The 16,480-nt window shown below is 37.5% G+C and overlaps 2 protein-coding genes across 2 annotated transcripts in view; one reads left to right on the top strand and one right to left on the bottom strand.

Moving 5' to 3' along the window:
• The window catches only part of LOC133631138 (uncharacterized), a 31,025-nt gene that overhangs the window by 270 nt on the left and 14,275 nt on the right, over positions 1 to 16,480 (top strand). Inside the window, exons 2-19 of the mRNA XM_062023228.1 lie at positions 1,256 to 1,333; positions 1,410 to 1,478; positions 1,552 to 1,692; positions 3,041 to 3,118; positions 3,197 to 3,265; positions 3,339 to 3,479; positions 4,616 to 4,693; positions 4,772 to 4,840; positions 4,914 to 5,054; positions 6,430 to 6,495; positions 6,692 to 6,748; positions 6,843 to 6,893; positions 7,724 to 7,792; positions 7,859 to 7,930; positions 7,997 to 8,068; positions 8,180 to 8,221; positions 8,321 to 8,389; positions 11,287 to 11,343. Coding sequence (XP_061879212.1) covers positions 7,745 to 7,792; positions 7,859 to 7,930; positions 7,997 to 8,068; positions 8,180 to 8,221; positions 8,321 to 8,389; positions 11,287 to 11,343 — 360 coding nt within the window. The 5' untranslated portion in view covers positions 1,256 to 1,333; positions 1,410 to 1,478; positions 1,552 to 1,692; ... (8 more) ...; positions 6,843 to 6,893; positions 7,724 to 7,744. The remainder of the gene's footprint in view (positions 1 to 1,255; positions 1,334 to 1,409; positions 1,479 to 1,551; positions 1,693 to 3,040; positions 3,119 to 3,196; positions 3,266 to 3,338; positions 3,480 to 4,615; positions 4,694 to 4,771; positions 4,841 to 4,913; positions 5,055 to 6,429; positions 6,496 to 6,691; positions 6,749 to 6,842; positions 6,894 to 7,723; positions 7,793 to 7,858; positions 7,931 to 7,996; positions 8,069 to 8,179; positions 8,222 to 8,320; positions 8,390 to 11,286; positions 11,344 to 16,480) is intronic.
• Positions 2,935 to 5,061, bottom strand: LOC133631140 (ribosomal RNA-processing protein 8-like). Its single transcript, XM_062023230.1, has one exon. The coding sequence runs from the start codon at positions 3,763 to 3,765 to the stop codon at positions 3,367 to 3,369; it is 399 nt and encodes a 132-aa protein (XP_061879214.1). The 5' UTR covers positions 3,766 to 5,061; the 3' UTR covers positions 2,935 to 3,366.

Here is a 16,480-nt window from a genome sequence, read left to right as displayed (position 1 = left end):
TTTTTGTTCTTCTTCTCCTTCTTCTTGCTCTTCTTCTTCTTGTTTTCTTGTTGTTGTTATTCCTCTTCTTCTCCTTGTTGTTCCTGTTTTTGTTCTTCTTGTTCTTGTTCTTGTTCTTCTTCTTCTTTTTCTTCTTGCTCTTGTTCTTGTCCTTAGCAAACCTGAACACTGAAACTCCAAAATCTGGAAGCTCTGAAAACTTGTCGGAAACTGTTCCCAAGATATCAAGAGCTTGTTCTTCTTCTTGTTCCCAAAGTATCAAAAGTTTGTTCTTTTTCTTGTTCTTCTTCTTGTTCTTCTTCTCTTTCTTCTTGCTCTTCTTCTTCTTGTTTTTTTGTTGTTGTTATTCTTCTTCTTCTCCTTGTTGTTCCTGTTTTTGTTCTTCTTGTTCTTGTTCTTCTTCTTTTTCTCCTTGCTCTTGTTCTTGTCCTTAGCAAACCTGAACACTGAAACTCCAAAATCTGGAAGCTCTGAAAACTTGTCGGAAACTGTTCCCAAGATATCAAGAGCTTGTTCTTCTTCTTGTTCCCAAAGTATCAAAAGTGTTTCTTGTTCTTCTTCTTGTTCTTTTTCTTCTCCTTCTTCTTGCTCTTCTTCTTCTTGTTTTTCTTGTTTTTGGTATTCTTTTTCTTCTCCTTGTTGTTCCTGTTTTTGTTCTTCTTGTTCTTGTTATTGTTCTTCTTGTTCTTGTTCTTTTTCTTCTTGCTCTTGTTCTTGTCCTTTTTATTCTTTGTTTTTCTTCTTCTTCTCGTTATTGTTCTTCTTGTTCTTGTACTTTTTCTTCTTCTTCTTGTTATTCTTATTCTTCTTGTTTTTCTTCATCTTCTTGTTCTTGTTTTCTCTTCTTCTTTTTCCTGTTCTTCAAGGTTCAAGGGTTTTATTCGTCACATGCAGAGTAGACCACAGTGAAATGCTTTTTTCCATGCTCTTCAGATATTGCGTACAGTGGGATCCAAACACTAGTTGCTGAATCTAATACACTAAATACAAAAAAATACAACAATTTGAATAGCTCTGATGTACATTAATTACAAGACAATAAGTTGCACAATAAGTCCCAGTAGTTATGGTAGAAGTATCAGTACAAGTAAAAGTACAGTAGTCACATACAGTACCAGTGCAATATCAAATAGTATAACAGTATACACAGTATATACTGTATAGGAAGTTCTTGTTATTTGTTTTTTTCTTCTTGTTGTGAATCCTCGATACTATTGGTTCTTCCTCTCTGAACGTGTCTGTCTTTTGCCATCAGGAGAACGATCGAGGTCTGTTCGGCGGCTTCTTTAAAAAGACCCCGAAAAGAGAGAAAGGAGAGCGGGCAGACTCACCGGTGAGTGTTTTGGAAAAGTAAGTCACAGAATGTTTTGTCTTTTACTCGCATTCAAGCAGCGACATCTAATTTTTAGGACGAGGAGAAGGGCGAGGAGACGCTGGCGGCGGGTGCTGATGATCTAGTCGAGAGGAACGCCACCAAGGTGACTGAGCAAAGCCTTCAAGGTTGGTTGACTTGATAGTAGTGCATTCACTGACTCCAATATTTCTTTTCAGGACAAAAACTATTTCAACAGCAAACTTTTCAAGAAGCCCCAGAAGCCAGCAGAAGGCGCTGCAGCAGACAAGGAAGCAAACCTGAACACTGAAACTCCAAAATCTGGAAGCTCTGAAAACTTGTCAGAAACTGTTCCCAAGGTATCAAGAGCTTGTTCTTCTTCTTGTTATTCTTCTTGTTCCCAAAGTATCAAAAGTTTGTTGTTCTTCTTGTTCCCAAAGTATCAAAAGGTTGTTCTTTTTTTGTTCTTCTTCTCCTTCTTCTTGCTCTTCTTCTTCTTGTTTTCTTGTTGTTGTTATTCCTCTTCTTCTCCTTGTTGTTCCTGTTTTTGTTCTTCTTGTTATTGTTCTTCTTCTTCTTCTTCTTCTTCTTCTTCTTTTTCTTCTTGCTCTTGTTCTTGTCCTTAGCAAACCTGAACACTGAAACTCCAAAATCTGGAAGCTCTGAAAACTTGTCGGAAACTGTTCCCAAGGTATCAAGAGCTTGTTCTTCTTCTAGTTCCCAAAGTATCAAAAGTTTGTTCTTTTTCTTGTTCTTCTTCTTGTTCTTCTTCTCCTTCTTCTTGCTCTTCTTCTTCTTGTTTTTTTGTTGTTGTTATTCTTCTTCTTCTCATTGTTGTTCCTGTTTTTGTTCTTCTTGTTCTTGTTCTTCTTCTTTTTCTCCTTGCTCTTGTTCTTGTCCTTAGCAAACCTGAACACTGAAACTCCAAAATCTGTAAGCTCTGAAAACTTGTCGGAAACTGTTCCCAAGGTATCAAGAGCTTGTTCTTCTTCTTGTTCCCAAAGTATCAAAAGTTTTTTCTTGTTCTTCTTCTTGTTCTTTTTCTTCTCCTTCTTCTTGCTCTTCTTCTTCTTGTTTTTCTTGTTTTTGGTATTCTTTTTCTTCCCCTTGTTGTTCCTGTTTTTGTTATTGTTCTTCTTGTTCTTGTTCTTTTTCTTCTTGCTCTTGTTCTTGTCCTTTTTATTCTTGTTTTTCTTCTTCTTCTCGTTATTGTTCTTCTTGTTCTTGTACTTTTTCTTCTTCTTCTTGTTATTCTTCTTCTTGTTTTTCTTCATCTTCATCTTCTTGTTCTTGTTTTCTCTTCTTCTTTTTCTTGTTCTTCAAGGTTCAAGGGTTTTATTCGTCACATGCAGAGTACACCACAGTGAAATGCTTTTTTCCATGCTCTTCAGATATTGCGTACAGTGGGATCCAAACACTAGTTGCTGAATCTAATACACTAAATACAAAAAAATACAACAATTTGAATAGCTCTGATGTACATTAATTACAAGACAATAAGTTGCACAATAAGTCCCAGTAGTTATGGTAGAAGTATCAGTACAAGTAAAAGTACAGTAGTCACATACAGTACCAGTGCAATATCAAATAGTTTAACAGTATATACAGTATAGGAAGTTCTTGTTCTTTATGTTTTTTTTCTTCTTGTTGTGAATCCTCAATACTATTGGTTCTTCCTCTCTGAACTTGTCGGTCTTTTGCCATCAGGAGAAAGATCGAAGTCTGTTTGGGGTCTTCCTCAAAAAGACCCCCAAAGGAGAGAAAGGAGAGCGGGCAGACTCACTGGTGAATATTTGGAAAAATTAGTCACAGAATGTTTTGTCTTTCAATTACTCGCATTCAAGCAGCGGCATCCATTTTTAGGACGAGGAGAAGGGCGAGGAGACGCTGGCGGCGGGTGTTGATGATCTAGTCGAGAGGAACGCCACCAAGGTGACTGAGCAAAGCCTTCAAGGTTGGTTGACTTGATAGTAGTGCATTCACTGACTCCAATATTTCTTTTCAGGACAAAAACTATTTCAACAGCAAACTTTTCAAGAAGCCCCAGAAGCCAGCAGAAGGCGCTGCAGCAGACAAGGAAGCAAACCTGAACACTGAAACTCCAAAATCTGGAAGCTCTGAAAACTTGTCAGAAACTGTTCCCGAGGTATCAAGAGCTTGTTCTTCTTCTTGTTCTTCTTCTTCTCCTTCTTCTTCTTGTTTTTCTTGTTGTTGTTATTCTTCTTCTTCTCCTTGTTGTTCTTTGTGTTCTTGTTGTTGTTGTTCTTCTTCTTCTTCTTCTTCTTTTTCTTCTTGCTCTTGTTCTTGTTCTTGTTATTCTTGTTTTCCTTCTTCTTCTTGTTGTTGTTCTTCTTGTTCCTGTACATTGTCTCCTTCTTCTTGTTATTCTTCTTCTTCTTTTTCTTGTTATTCTTGTTTTTTCTTCTTCTCATTATTGTTCTTCTTGTTCTTGTACTTTTTCTTCTTCTTCTTCTTCTTCTTCTTGTTCTTCTTCTTGTTTTTCTTCATCTTCTTGTTCTTCTTGTTTTTTCTTCTTCTTCTTTTTCCTGTTTTTTTTCTTCTTGTTGTGAATCCTCAATACTATTGGTTAGAGATGTCCGATAATATCGGTCTGCCGATATTATCGGCCGATAAATGCGTTAAAATGTAATATCGGAAATTATCGGTATCGGTTTTTTTATTATCAGTATCGTGTTTTTTTTTTGTTTTTTTTTTATTAAATCCACATAAAAAACACAAGATACACTTACAACTAGTGCACCAACCCACCCCATTTACACTCATTCACACAAAAGGGTTGTTTCTTTCTGTTATTAATATTCTGCTTCCTACATTATATATCAATATATATCAATACAGTCTGCAAGGGATACAGTCCGTAAGCACACATGATTGTGCGTGCTGCTGGTCCACTAATAATACTAACCTTTAACAGTTAATTTTACAAATTTTCATTAATTACTAGTTTCTATGTAACTGTTTTTATATTGTTTTACTTTATTTTTTATTCAAGAAAATGTTTTTAATTTATTTATCTTATTTTATTTGATTCATTTTTTTAAAAAGTACCTTATCTTCACCATACCTGGTTGTCCAAATTAGGCATAATAATGTGTTAATTCCACGACTGTATATATCGGTTGATATCAGTATCGGTTCATATCGGTATCGGTAATTAAAGAGTTGGACAATATCGGCATATCGGATATCGGCAAAAAGCCATTATCGGACATTCCTACTATTGGTTCTTCCTCTCTGAACGTGTCGGTCTTTTGCCATCAGGAAAAAGATCGAAGTCTGTTTGGGGTCTTCCTCAAAAAGACCCCCAAAGGAGAGAAAGGAGAGCGGGCAGACTCACTGGTGAATATTTGGAAAAATAAGTCACAGAATGTTTTGTCTTTCAATTACTCGCATTCAAGCAGCGACGTCCATTTTTAGGACGAGGAGGAGGACAAGGAGACGCTGGCGGCGGGTGCTGATGATCTAGTCGAGAGGAACGCCACCAAGGTGACTGAGCAAAGCCTTCAAGGTTGGTTGACTTGATAGTAGTGCATTCACTGACTCCAATATTTCTTTTCAGGACAAAAACTATTTCAACAGCAAACTTTTCAAGAAGCCCCAGAAGCCAGCAGAAGGCGCTGCAGCAGACAAGGAAGCAAACCTGAACACTGAAACTCCAAAATCTGGAAGCTCTGAAAACTTGTCAGAAACTGTTCCCAAGGTATCAAGAGCTTGTTCTTCCTCTTGATCTTCTTCTTGTTCCCAAAGTATCAAGAGCTTGTTCTTCTTCTTGTTCCCAAGGTATCAAGAGCTTGTTCTTCTTCTTGTTCTTCTTCTTCTCCTTCTTGTTCTTTATCTTGTTCTTGTTTTTCTTCTTCTTGTTATTCTTGGTATTGTGCTTGTTGTTTTTGTTGTTCTTTTTCTTTTTGTTCTTGTTCTTCTTATTGTTCTTTTTTTTCTTCTTCTTGTTCTAGTTCTTTTTGCTCTTGTTCTTTTTCATGTTGTTCTTGTTATTGTTCTTCTCCTTGTTATTATTGTTTTTCTTCAACTTATTCTTTTTGTTATTGTTCTTGTCCTTGTTAGTCTTGGTTTTCTTCTTTTTTTTGTTCTTGTTCTCTTTGCTCTTGTTCTTGTCGTTCTTCTTGTTCTTGATCTTTTTCTTGTTGTTCTTGTTCTCCTTACTTGTTCTTTTTCTTGTTCTTGTTTTTCTTCTTGCTCTTCATCTTGTTCTTCTTATTAGTATTCTTGTTTTTCTTCTTATTATACTTGTTTTTCTTCCTATTGTACTTGTTCTTCTTCTTTTTCTACTTCTTCCCCTTCTTCTTTTTTGTTCTTCTTGTTTTTCTTCTTGTTCCTCTTCTTCATCTTTTTCTTTTTGTACCTCTTGTTTTTTTATTCTTGGTCTTCCTCCTCTCCTTCTTCTTCTCGTTCTCGTTTTTTTTCTTATTTTTATTTTTCTCATGTTTTTTTCTCATGTTTTTCTTCTTGTTCTTCTCATTCTTCTTCCTTTTGTTCTTATTCTTGTTCTCGTTCTTCTTCCTTTTTCTTGTTCTTTTTTTCTTTTACATCTTGTTTTTCTACTTCTTGTTTTAGTTCTCCCTCTTGTTTTTATTGTTATTCTTCTTGTTCTTCCTTATTTTCTTATTCTTCATGTTCTTGTTCTTCTTGTAGTTCTTCTTTTTGTTATTCTTGTTGTTTTTCTTTGTCTTATTCTTCTTTTTTTTCCCAATTTTCTTCATCTTCTTCTTTTTGTTCTTGTTCATTTCGTTGTTCTTGTAGTTTTTCTTTCTTTTTCTTGCTCTTTTACTTCTTATTTTTGTTTAATTTTTTTTCTTCTTGTTTTTGTTCTCTTTTTTGTTTTTCTTGTTTTTCTTCTTGTACTTGTTTTTGTGGTTGTTGTTCTTCTTTTTGTTTGTCTTCTTCACGTTATTTTTGTTCTTATAGTTCTTGCCATTTGTGCTTTGAATGTAATCTCAAAGTAGAACAGTAAGAGTTTTGATTGTTGTAGTATACCCACCCAATCCATCCATTTCCTACCGCTTGTCCCTCAGTCTCAAATTATAAAACTGCATTTTGACTCGAAATGTGTGTTTCAGGGGAAAAAAGGAGGCCTCGCTGGCATCTTCAAAAGATCATGGAGCATTGAAAACCTGTTGGATGAGGTCAGTATTCAGCCTGTGCATCAAAGTCCGTCAGAATGTAATTAAAAAAAACACAAGTGAGGCTAATTATGATTTAATGTGTTAGGGTTTATGTAGATTACACACTTGTTCAGCTTCAAGGCTTTTATTGTCAGATGTTCAACAGTAGAGGAGTTGCATGTCTGAAATGTTTCGTTCGCATGTTTTCCCCCTCAAGACGAAAGGTGGACTTAAGAAAACTCCAAAAACATCTGGAGATGACGAGACTGCAAGAGTGAGTTTGAATCGAATGGAATTGAATCTTTGCGGGGGGTTTTTTGGAAGAGAAATTGTCCTTCAACCAAAACATCACAAACTCTTTTTTGCAGGAGAAGGAGAAGTCGTCCAGTAATGACAATCTGTTTGAAACGGCCAACAAGGTACTGTTGTTTATTTATACATTTGACTAGATTTTCTTTAAACTTGTAAATTGAAAAACATTTAGTTTATAATGTTATTGTATTTTACTTTTTAAAGTAAATTACATTACATTTTAGTTACCGTATTTTTCGGACTATAAATCGCTCCGGAGTATAAGTCGCACCGGCCGAAAATGCATAATAAAGAAGGAAAAAAACATATATAAGTCGCATTTTTGGGGGAAATGTATTTAATAAAAGCCAACACCAAGAATAGACATTTGAAAGGCAATTTAAAATAAATAAAGAATAGTGAACAACAGGCTGAATAAGTGTACGTTATATGAGGCATAAATAACCAACTGAGAAGGTGCCTGGTATGTTAACGTAACATATTATGGTAAGAGTCATTCAAATAACTATAACATATAGAACATGCTATACGTTTACCAAACAATCTGTCACTCCTAATCGATGAAATCTTATACGTCTAGTCTCTTACGTGAATGAGCTAAATAATATTATTTGATATTTTACGGTAATGTGTTAATAATATCACACATAAGTCACTCCTGAGTATAAGTCGCACCCCCGGCCAAACTATGAAATAAACTGCGACTTATAGTCCGAAAAATACGGTAATTGCTTTGAATTGTATTTTATTTAAAAAAATATGATTGCATTTATTTTTTAATATTGTATTTATAGTATACATTTTGATGTAATGTAATTTATTCATAAACACAGTCTTTTTTTCCCTTTTTTAAATTTATGGTGTTTGTGCATTTTTTAAATTTATTTTGAGGAAATTCATATCCAACAATAACCTCAATAAGTGCATTGTTTTCCAGGATAAAAGCATTTTCAGTACCATGTTCAAGAAAGCTCCAAAAGTAGCCGACGAGGGCGCTGCTGAGGAGGTGCGTTCACCACGTTTGTGGCGACTCGTCATTTCCATTTTGGTTACTATAGTTTTGACTGTGCAGGAGGAAAACGCAGACAAGGAGAAGACGTTATCAATCAGCAATGAAAACCTGACCGACCAAAACACACCAAAGGTACAAATTCTGTTCTTTGTTTCTGTTACCTTTTTGTGACTCAGTCTTTGAATGTTTTGTTCTCAGGAAAAGAGCGGGGGGCTTGCTGGGTTTTTTAAAAAGTCGCCTAAACCATCACCGCGCTCCGTGTCTACCAAGGTGACGTCATCTGTTGGTGTTTTTTGCTCAATAAATCCTAAAAATAAACATTTAATCGCCTAATAGATACAGTACTAGCCCACAGACATGAATATCATCTTTTGCTTCCAGGATCCTCTCAGTGACGCCATGGATGTATCTGACAACCTCACAGTAAGTGTAAAGTTGTTTATTTAACCCATTTTCAATGTGTGCAAATCAAGATTAAAATGTATTAAATTACTATTTTGGTGTTTTTTTCCCCCTTTAAAGGGCGACATGTCAGGAGACGAACTATTAGGCAGCAATGAAAATCTTTTAGAAGTTGGAACCACCACAAAGGTGAGAGTACGCATTCACAACATTAACCAGTATCATCCCATTGCGGCCACAAATGGGTGTTCTTGTGCCTGTGGGAGTTCCCGTTTTTGCAAACTGAAACACCCCCTTTTTAACATCCATCTACAGTTTCAAAAACAAGATTCTGTAGTCCCTATGGCAGGGGTCACCAACGCGGTGCCCGCGGGCACCAGGTAGCCCGTAAGGACCAGGGGCCGTACTTATCAAGCTTCTTAGAGTGCCATTTTACACTTAAGTCCTGAGAATTTGCGAAATTTAGTCCTACTCTCAAACTTAAGAATAAAAGCTTTTTATCAACGTTCTTAAGTCTAAGTGCCTGAATTGTTCATAACATGTTCATTGGACAATTCTCTCTGTGGCTCTGCCCTCGATATGTAATACGTGTTCTCATTAGATGGCAGTCACTTATTAGGGATACGTGTAGACTTAAGGTTGCTATAAGAAGCAGAAGTGTGTATTTGCCGACATTTAATAAACATGGCTAGCTCAGACTAGCATGAACAGACACAACTTTGGTGTTATACGTACAAACGCCGTTTCCATATGAGTTGGGAAATTGTGTTAGATGTAAATATAAACGGAATACAATGATTTGCAAATCCTTTTCAAGCCATATTCAATTGAATGCACTACAAAGACAACATATTTGATGTTCAAACTCATAAACTATTGAGTGCTGTTTCACTATTTGCTCACGCAGTTGTGGACAAAGGGGTTTCTTGTTTCTTGTGAAAGACTGAGCATTTTTGGGGAAGCTGTTTTTATACCCAATCATGGCACCCACCTGTTCCCAATTAGCCTGCACACCTGTGGGATGTTCCAAATAAGTGTTTGATGAGCATTCCTCAACTTTATCAGTATTTATTGCCACCTTTCCCAACTTCTTTGTCACGTGTTGCTGCCATCAAATTCTAAAGTCTTTATTTAAAGTTAGTATTATTTGCGGATGATACAACAGCGTTTTGTTCAGGAGAGAACACACAGGAGATAATACGAATAATAACAGAAGAAATTAACAAATTAAAAAGATGGTTTGACAAAAACAGACTATCGTTGAATCTCAGTAAAACTAAAATAATGCTATTTGGTAACAGTAGAAGGGAAAGTCAAACACAAATACAAATAGACGGAATAGAAATTGAAAGAGTAAATGAAACCAAATTTCTAGGTATAATGATTGATGATAAATTGAACTGGAAATCTCACGTAAAAAATATACAACATAAAGTTGCAAGAAACACGTCAATAATGAATAAAGCAAAACATGTTCTAGACCAAAAATCCCTTCATATTCTCTACTGCTCACTAGTGTTACCATATCTGAGCTACTGTGTAGAAATATGGGGAAATAATTACAAAAGTACACTTCATTCATTAACGGTGTTACAAAAAAGATCAGTTAGAATAATACATAATGTTGGATATAGAGAACATACAAACCCTTTATTTATTTAATCAAAGATACTGAAATTCCACGACATAGTGAATTTGCAAACAGCTAAAATGATGCACAAAGCGAACTATAACCTGCTACCCAAGAATATACAACAATTCTTCTCAACAAAAGAGGAGAAATATAATCTTAGAGAAAAACGTAATTTAAAACATTTGTTTGCACGTACAACACTTAAGACCTTCAGTATATCAATATGTGGAATTAAATGATGGAATGGATTAAGCAAAGCAATCAAACAATGTACTAATATGATCCACTTCAAGAAACTCTTCAAACTTAAAGTGTTTACAAAGTACAAAGAAGAAGAACCATGACAAACATTTTCAATTTATTTCATCCATCCATTCATTCATTCTTAAAGTAATCTTACTTATCTCATCATATGAAATATGACTTACTTCACCAATTATTATTATCGAATTCTTACTATTATTTATTTATTTATTGTGATTACTTATGGAGTTTATTGTGAATAAATTGAGAACAGGAAGTGAACAAAAAGTTTTGCAACTGTTATGTAAAAGAAAAGGGGTAGGATTAAATAAGCTCTGCTTCTTCCTACTCCTTTTCGAACATGTTGAAAAGAGAAACTGGAAATTGTGATGTATCACGTTGTACGGGGACGGCGTGGCGAAGTTGGTAGAGTGGCCGGGCCAGCAATCGGAGGGTTGCTGGTTGCTGGGGTTCAATCCCCACCTTCTACCATCCTAGTCACGTCCGTTGTGTCCTTGGGCAAGACACTTTCACCCTTGCTCCTGATGGCTGCTGGTTAGCGCCTTGCATGGCAGCTCCCGCCATCAGTGTGTGCATGTGTGTGTGAATGGGTGAATGTGGAAATACTGTCTAAGCGCTTTGAGTACCTTGAAGGTAGAAAAGTGCTATACAAGTATAACCCATTTATTTATCATTTATGCTTGCATGTTCGAAATAAACTCAAACTCAAAGTTAATGATTATTTGCACACAAAAAAAATGTTTATCAGTTTGAACATCAAATATGTTGTCTTTGTAGCACATTCAACTGAATATGGGTTGAAAATGATTTGCAAATCATTGTATTCCGTTTATATTTACATCTAACACAATTTCCCAACTCATATGGAAACGGGGTTTGTAGATGAATAGAACATTAAACAAGTGAGTTGCTTGAAATAAAGGAAATTGCTCAAAGCAGTTGTCTAAGAATATACCTAAATTGAATAATAAATACATTAAAAAAAAAAGCCTGTGACATGAAAGTGGCAATATGGAAAGAGAAATGACACCATCTGGTCGATGCTATCCAGCAACACCCATTGGGCGTTCTTGTGTCACGACGGAAATGCCCAGGCCGCAGCTGGACCTTTCTCCCATCATCTCGTGAGGGCTAATACGAGAACTCTAAAGATTGTTATGAATGACTTGTTTTGTGTTTGTGTTGTTAGAAAAAAGGAGGCTTTGCTGGGAAGTTCAAGTGGACACCTAAAGCCGCTGACAAACAGGTCTGGTTGTCATTAAGAAATGTTAATAAGAGATGCTAACAAATTGTTGTACTGAAAACATTCCTAACAATGTTGTTGATGCTAAATAATCTTTATTATAACAAGCGTAACATGAATATCAAGTTACACTGAACCAAAATATAAACCCGAGACTTTTGTTTTTGCTCCAATTTTTCACAAGTTGAATTTAAAGAACTACATTTTTTTACGATATACACAAAAGACCTATTCCTCTCAAATATTGTTCACGAATCTGTCTAAACCTGCGTTAGTGAGAACTTCTTGTTTGCCAAGATAATCCATCTTACAGGTGTGGCATATCAATATGCTGATTAAACAGCATGATTATTGCACAGGTGCCCACAATAAAAGCCCACTCTGAAATGTGCAGTTTTATCACACAGCACAATGCCACAGATGTTCATTTCTCTACCATAAGCCGTCTCCAAAGGCGTTTCAGAGAATTTGGCAGTACATCCAACCGGCCTCACAACTGCAGACCACGTGTAACCACACCAGCCCAGGACCTCCACATCAGCCACCCGGACAGCTGCTGCAACAATCGGTTTGCACAACCAAAGGATTTCTGCACAAACTGTTAGAAACCGTCTCAGGGAAGCTCATCTGCGTGCTCGTCGACCTCATCGGGGTCTTGACCTGACTGCAGTTTGTTGTCGTAACCGAATTGAGTGGGCAAATGCTCACATTAATTAGTCTTCATGGATAATTCTCGGTTTTCACTGTTCAGTGCAGATGGCAGACAGTGTGTGGTGTAGTGTGGGAAAGCGATTTGCTGATGTCAACGTTGTAAATCAAGTGGCCCGTGGTGGGGGTGGGGTTATGGTATGTGCAGGCGTATGTTGCGGACAACGAACGCAAGTGCATTTTATTGATGGCATTTTGAATGCACAGAGATACCGTGACGAGATGCTGAGGCCCATTGCTGTGTCACTCACCCGAGACCATCACCTCATGTTGCAGCATGACAATGCACGGCCCCATGTTGCAAGGATCTGTACACAATTCCCCGAATCTGAAAACATACCAGTTCTTGCATGGCCAGCATACTCCGACTAGACATGTCACCCATTGAGTATGTTTGGGATGCCGTGGATCAGAGGATACGACCGCGTGTTCCAGTTCCTGCCAATATCCAGCAACTTGGCACAGCCATTGAGAGGAGTGGACTAGAGATGCTTTAAATGCTTTAAAATGTAATATCGGAAATGATCGGTATCGGTTCGGAAATTATCAGTATCGGTTTCAAAAAGTAAAATGTATGACTTTTTAAAACACCGCTGTGTACACGGACGTAGGGAGAAGTACAGAGCGCCAATAAACCTTAAAGGCACTGCCTTTGCGTGCCGGCCCAGTCACATAATATCTACGGCTTTTCACACACACAAGTGAATGCAAGGCATACTTGGTCAACAGCCATACAGGTCACACTGAGGGTGTGACCGTATAAACAACTTTAACACTGTTACAAATATGCGCCACACTGTGAACCCACACCAAACAAGAATGACAAACACATTTCGGGAGAACATCCGCACCGTAACACAACATAAACACAACAGAACAAATACCCAGAACCCCTTGCAGCACTAACTCTTCCGGGACGCTACAATATACACCCCCCCCCCCGCTAACCCCTACCCCCTCCCCCTCAACCCCGCCCACCAAAAACCTCCTCATGCTCTCTCAGGGAGAGCATGTCCCAAATTCCAAGCTGCTGTTTAGAGGCATGTTAAAAAAAAAAAAAAGCACTTTGTGACTTCAATAATAAATATGGCAGTGCCATGTTGGCATTTTTTGCCATAACTTGAGTTGATTTATTTTCGGAAAACCTTGTTACGTTGTTTAATGCATCCAGCGGGGGCACCACAACAAAATTAGACATAATAATGTGTTACCGTATTTTCCGCACTATAAGGCGCACTTAAAAACCTCCAATTTTCTCAAAAGCTGACAGTGCGCCTTATAATCCGCTGCGCCTTATATATGGACCGATATTGAGCCACAACAGGTCTCGCAACCCCAGCCTCTACTGTAGCGTCAATTCTATGCGCCTTATAATGTGGTTCGCCTTATAATGCGGTGCGCCTTATATATGAACAAAGTTTTAAAATAAGCCATTCATTGAAGGTGCGCCTTATAATGCGGTTCGCCTTATAATGCGGTGCGCCTTATATATGAACAAAGTTTTAAAATAGGCCATTCATTGAAGGTGCGCCTTATATTGCGGTTCGCCTTATAATGCGGTGCGCCTTATATATGAACAAAGTTTTAAAATAGGTCATTCATTGAAGGTGCGCCTTATAATGCGGTTCGCCTTATAATGCGGTGCGCCTTATATATGAACAAAGTTTTAAAATAGGCCATTCATTGAAGGTGCGCCTTATAATGGCGGCATGGCGTAGTGGGTAGAGCGGCCTTGCCAGAAACCTGAGGGTTGCAGGTTCGCTCCCCGCCTCTTACCATCCAAAAATCGCTGCCGTTGTGTCCTTGGGCAGGACACTTCACCCTTGCCCCCGGTGCCGCTCACACCGGAGAATGAATGATGAATGAATGAGTTGTAAAAATGAATGATGGGTTCTCTGTGAAGCGCTTTGAGTGTCTAGAAAAGCGCTATATAAATCTAATCCATTATTATTATAATGCGGTTCGCCTTATAATGCGGTGCGCCTTATATATGAACAAAGTTTTAAAATAGGCCATTCATTGAAGGTGCGCCTTATAATGCGGTTCGCCTTATAATGCGGTGCGCCTTATATATGAACAAAGTTTTAAAATAGGCCATTCATTGAAGGTGCGCCTTATAATGCGGTTCGCCTTATAATGCGGTGCGCCTTATATATGAACGAAGTTTTAAAATAGGCCATTCATTGAAGGTGCGCCTTATAATGCGGTTCGCCTTATAATGCGGTGCGCCTTATATATGAACAAAGTTTTAAAATAGGCCATTCATTGAAGGTGCGCCTTATAATGCGGTGCGCCTTATATATGAACAAAGTTTTAAAATAGGCCATTCGTTGAAGGTGCGCCTTATAATGCGGTTCGCCTTATAATGCGGTGCGCCTTATATATGAACAAAGTTTTAAAATAGGCCATTCGTTGAAGGTGCGCCTTATAATGCGGTTCGCCTTATAATGCGGTGCGCCTTATATATGAACAAAGTTTTAAAATAGGCCATTCATTGAAGGTGCGCCTTATAATGCGGTTCGCCTTATAATGCGGTGCGCCTTATATATGAACAAAGTTTTAAAATAGGCCATTCATTGAAGGTGCGCCTTATAATGCGGTGCGCCTTATATATGAACAAAGTTTTAAAATAGGCCATTCATTGAAGGTGCGCCTTATAATGCGGTTCGCCTTATAATGCGGTGCGCCTTGTATATGAACAAAGTTTTAAAATAGGCCATTCATTGAAGGTGCGCCTTACAATGCGGTTCGCCTTATAATGCGGTGCGCCTTATATATGAACAAAGTTTTAAAATAGGCCATTCATTGAAGGTGCGCCTTATAATGCGGTTCGCCTTATAATGCGGTGCGCCTTATATATGAACAAAGTTTTAAAATAGGCCATTCATTAAAGGTGCGCCTTATAATGCGGTTCGCCTTATAATGCGGTGCGCCTTATATATGAACAAAGTTTTAAAATAGGCCATTCATTGAAGGTGCGCCTTATAATGCGGTGCGCCTTATATATGAACAAAGTTTTAAAATAGGCCATTCATTGAAGGTGCGCCTTATAATGCGGTTCGCCTTATAATGCAGTGCGCCTTATATATGAACAAAGTTTTAAAATAGGCCATTCATTAAAGGTGCGCCTTATAATGCGGTTCGCTTTATAATGCGGTGCGCCTTATATTTGAACAAAGTTTTAAAATAGGCCATTCATTAAAGGTGCGCCTTATAATTCGGTGCGCCTAATGTGCGGAAAATACGGTAATTCCACTACTGTATATGTCGTATCGGTTGATATCGGAATCGGTAATTAAGAGTTGGACAATATCGGAATATCGGATATCGGCAAAAAAAAGCCATTATCGGACATCTCTAGAGTGGACCAACATTCCACAAGCCACAATCAACAACCTGATCAACTCTATGCGAAGGAGATTTGTTGCACTGCGTAAGGTAAATGGTGGTCACAGCTGATACTGACTGCTTTTCTGACCCGCCCAGATAAAGCAAAACTGCACATTTCAGATTGTGGCCTTCAATTGTGGGCAGTCTAAGACACACCTGCGCAATAATCATGCAATTAGTTATCAGCATCTTAATATTATCTTGGCAAAGAAAGAATCGCTCACTAAAACAGATTTAGACAGATTTGTGAACCATATTTGAGAGGAATAGTTTTTTGTGTGTGTATCTAGTAAAAGTTTTAGATTCTTGACTTCAACTCATGAAAAATGGGAGCAAAGACGAAAACGTTGTGTTTGTATTTTTGTTCAGTTTATTTTAACAATGTTGTTCATGCTAACAGAGTTGTTATGCTTACAAAGTCGGTTGTGGTAACAAAGTTGTCACGCTAACAAAGTTGTTATGCTAACAAAGCTGTTAATGCTAACAACATTGTTTACGCTAAAAGAGATGTCATGCTAACAACGTTGTTGATGCTAACAGAGTTGTTATGCTCACAAAGTCGGTTGTGGTAACAAAGTTGTCACGCTAACAAAGTTGTTGATGCTAACTAGTTGTTCTGCTAACAAAGCTGTTAATGCTAACAACATTGTTTACGCTAAAAGAGATGTCATGCTAACAACGTTGTTGATGCTAACAGAGTTGTTATGCTCACAAAGTCGGTTGTGGTAACAAAGTTGTCACGCTAACAAAGTTGTTGATGCTAACTAGTTGTTCTGCTAACAAAGCTGTTAATGCTAACAACATTGTTTACGCTAAAAGAGATGTCATGCTAACAACGTTGTTGATGCTAACAAAGTTGTTATGCTTACAAGTTACATTGGTCATGGTAACAACGTTGTTGATGGCAACAAGTTGTTATGCTAACAAAGGTTTTGAATAGAGATGTCGATAAAGGCTTTAAAATGTAATATCGGAAATTATCTGTATCGTTTTTTTTATTATCGGTATCGGTTATTTTTTTATTTTTTTTATTTAATCAACA

This window comes from Entelurus aequoreus, linkage group LG16 (genome assembly GCF_033978785.1).
Source record: "Entelurus aequoreus isolate RoL-2023_Sb linkage group LG16, RoL_Eaeq_v1.1, whole genome shotgun sequence".
NCBI classification, from domain to species: Eukaryota; Metazoa; Chordata; class Actinopteri; order Syngnathiformes; family Syngnathidae; genus Entelurus; species Entelurus aequoreus.
This window is presented reverse-complemented; position numbering and strand designations above follow the sequence as displayed.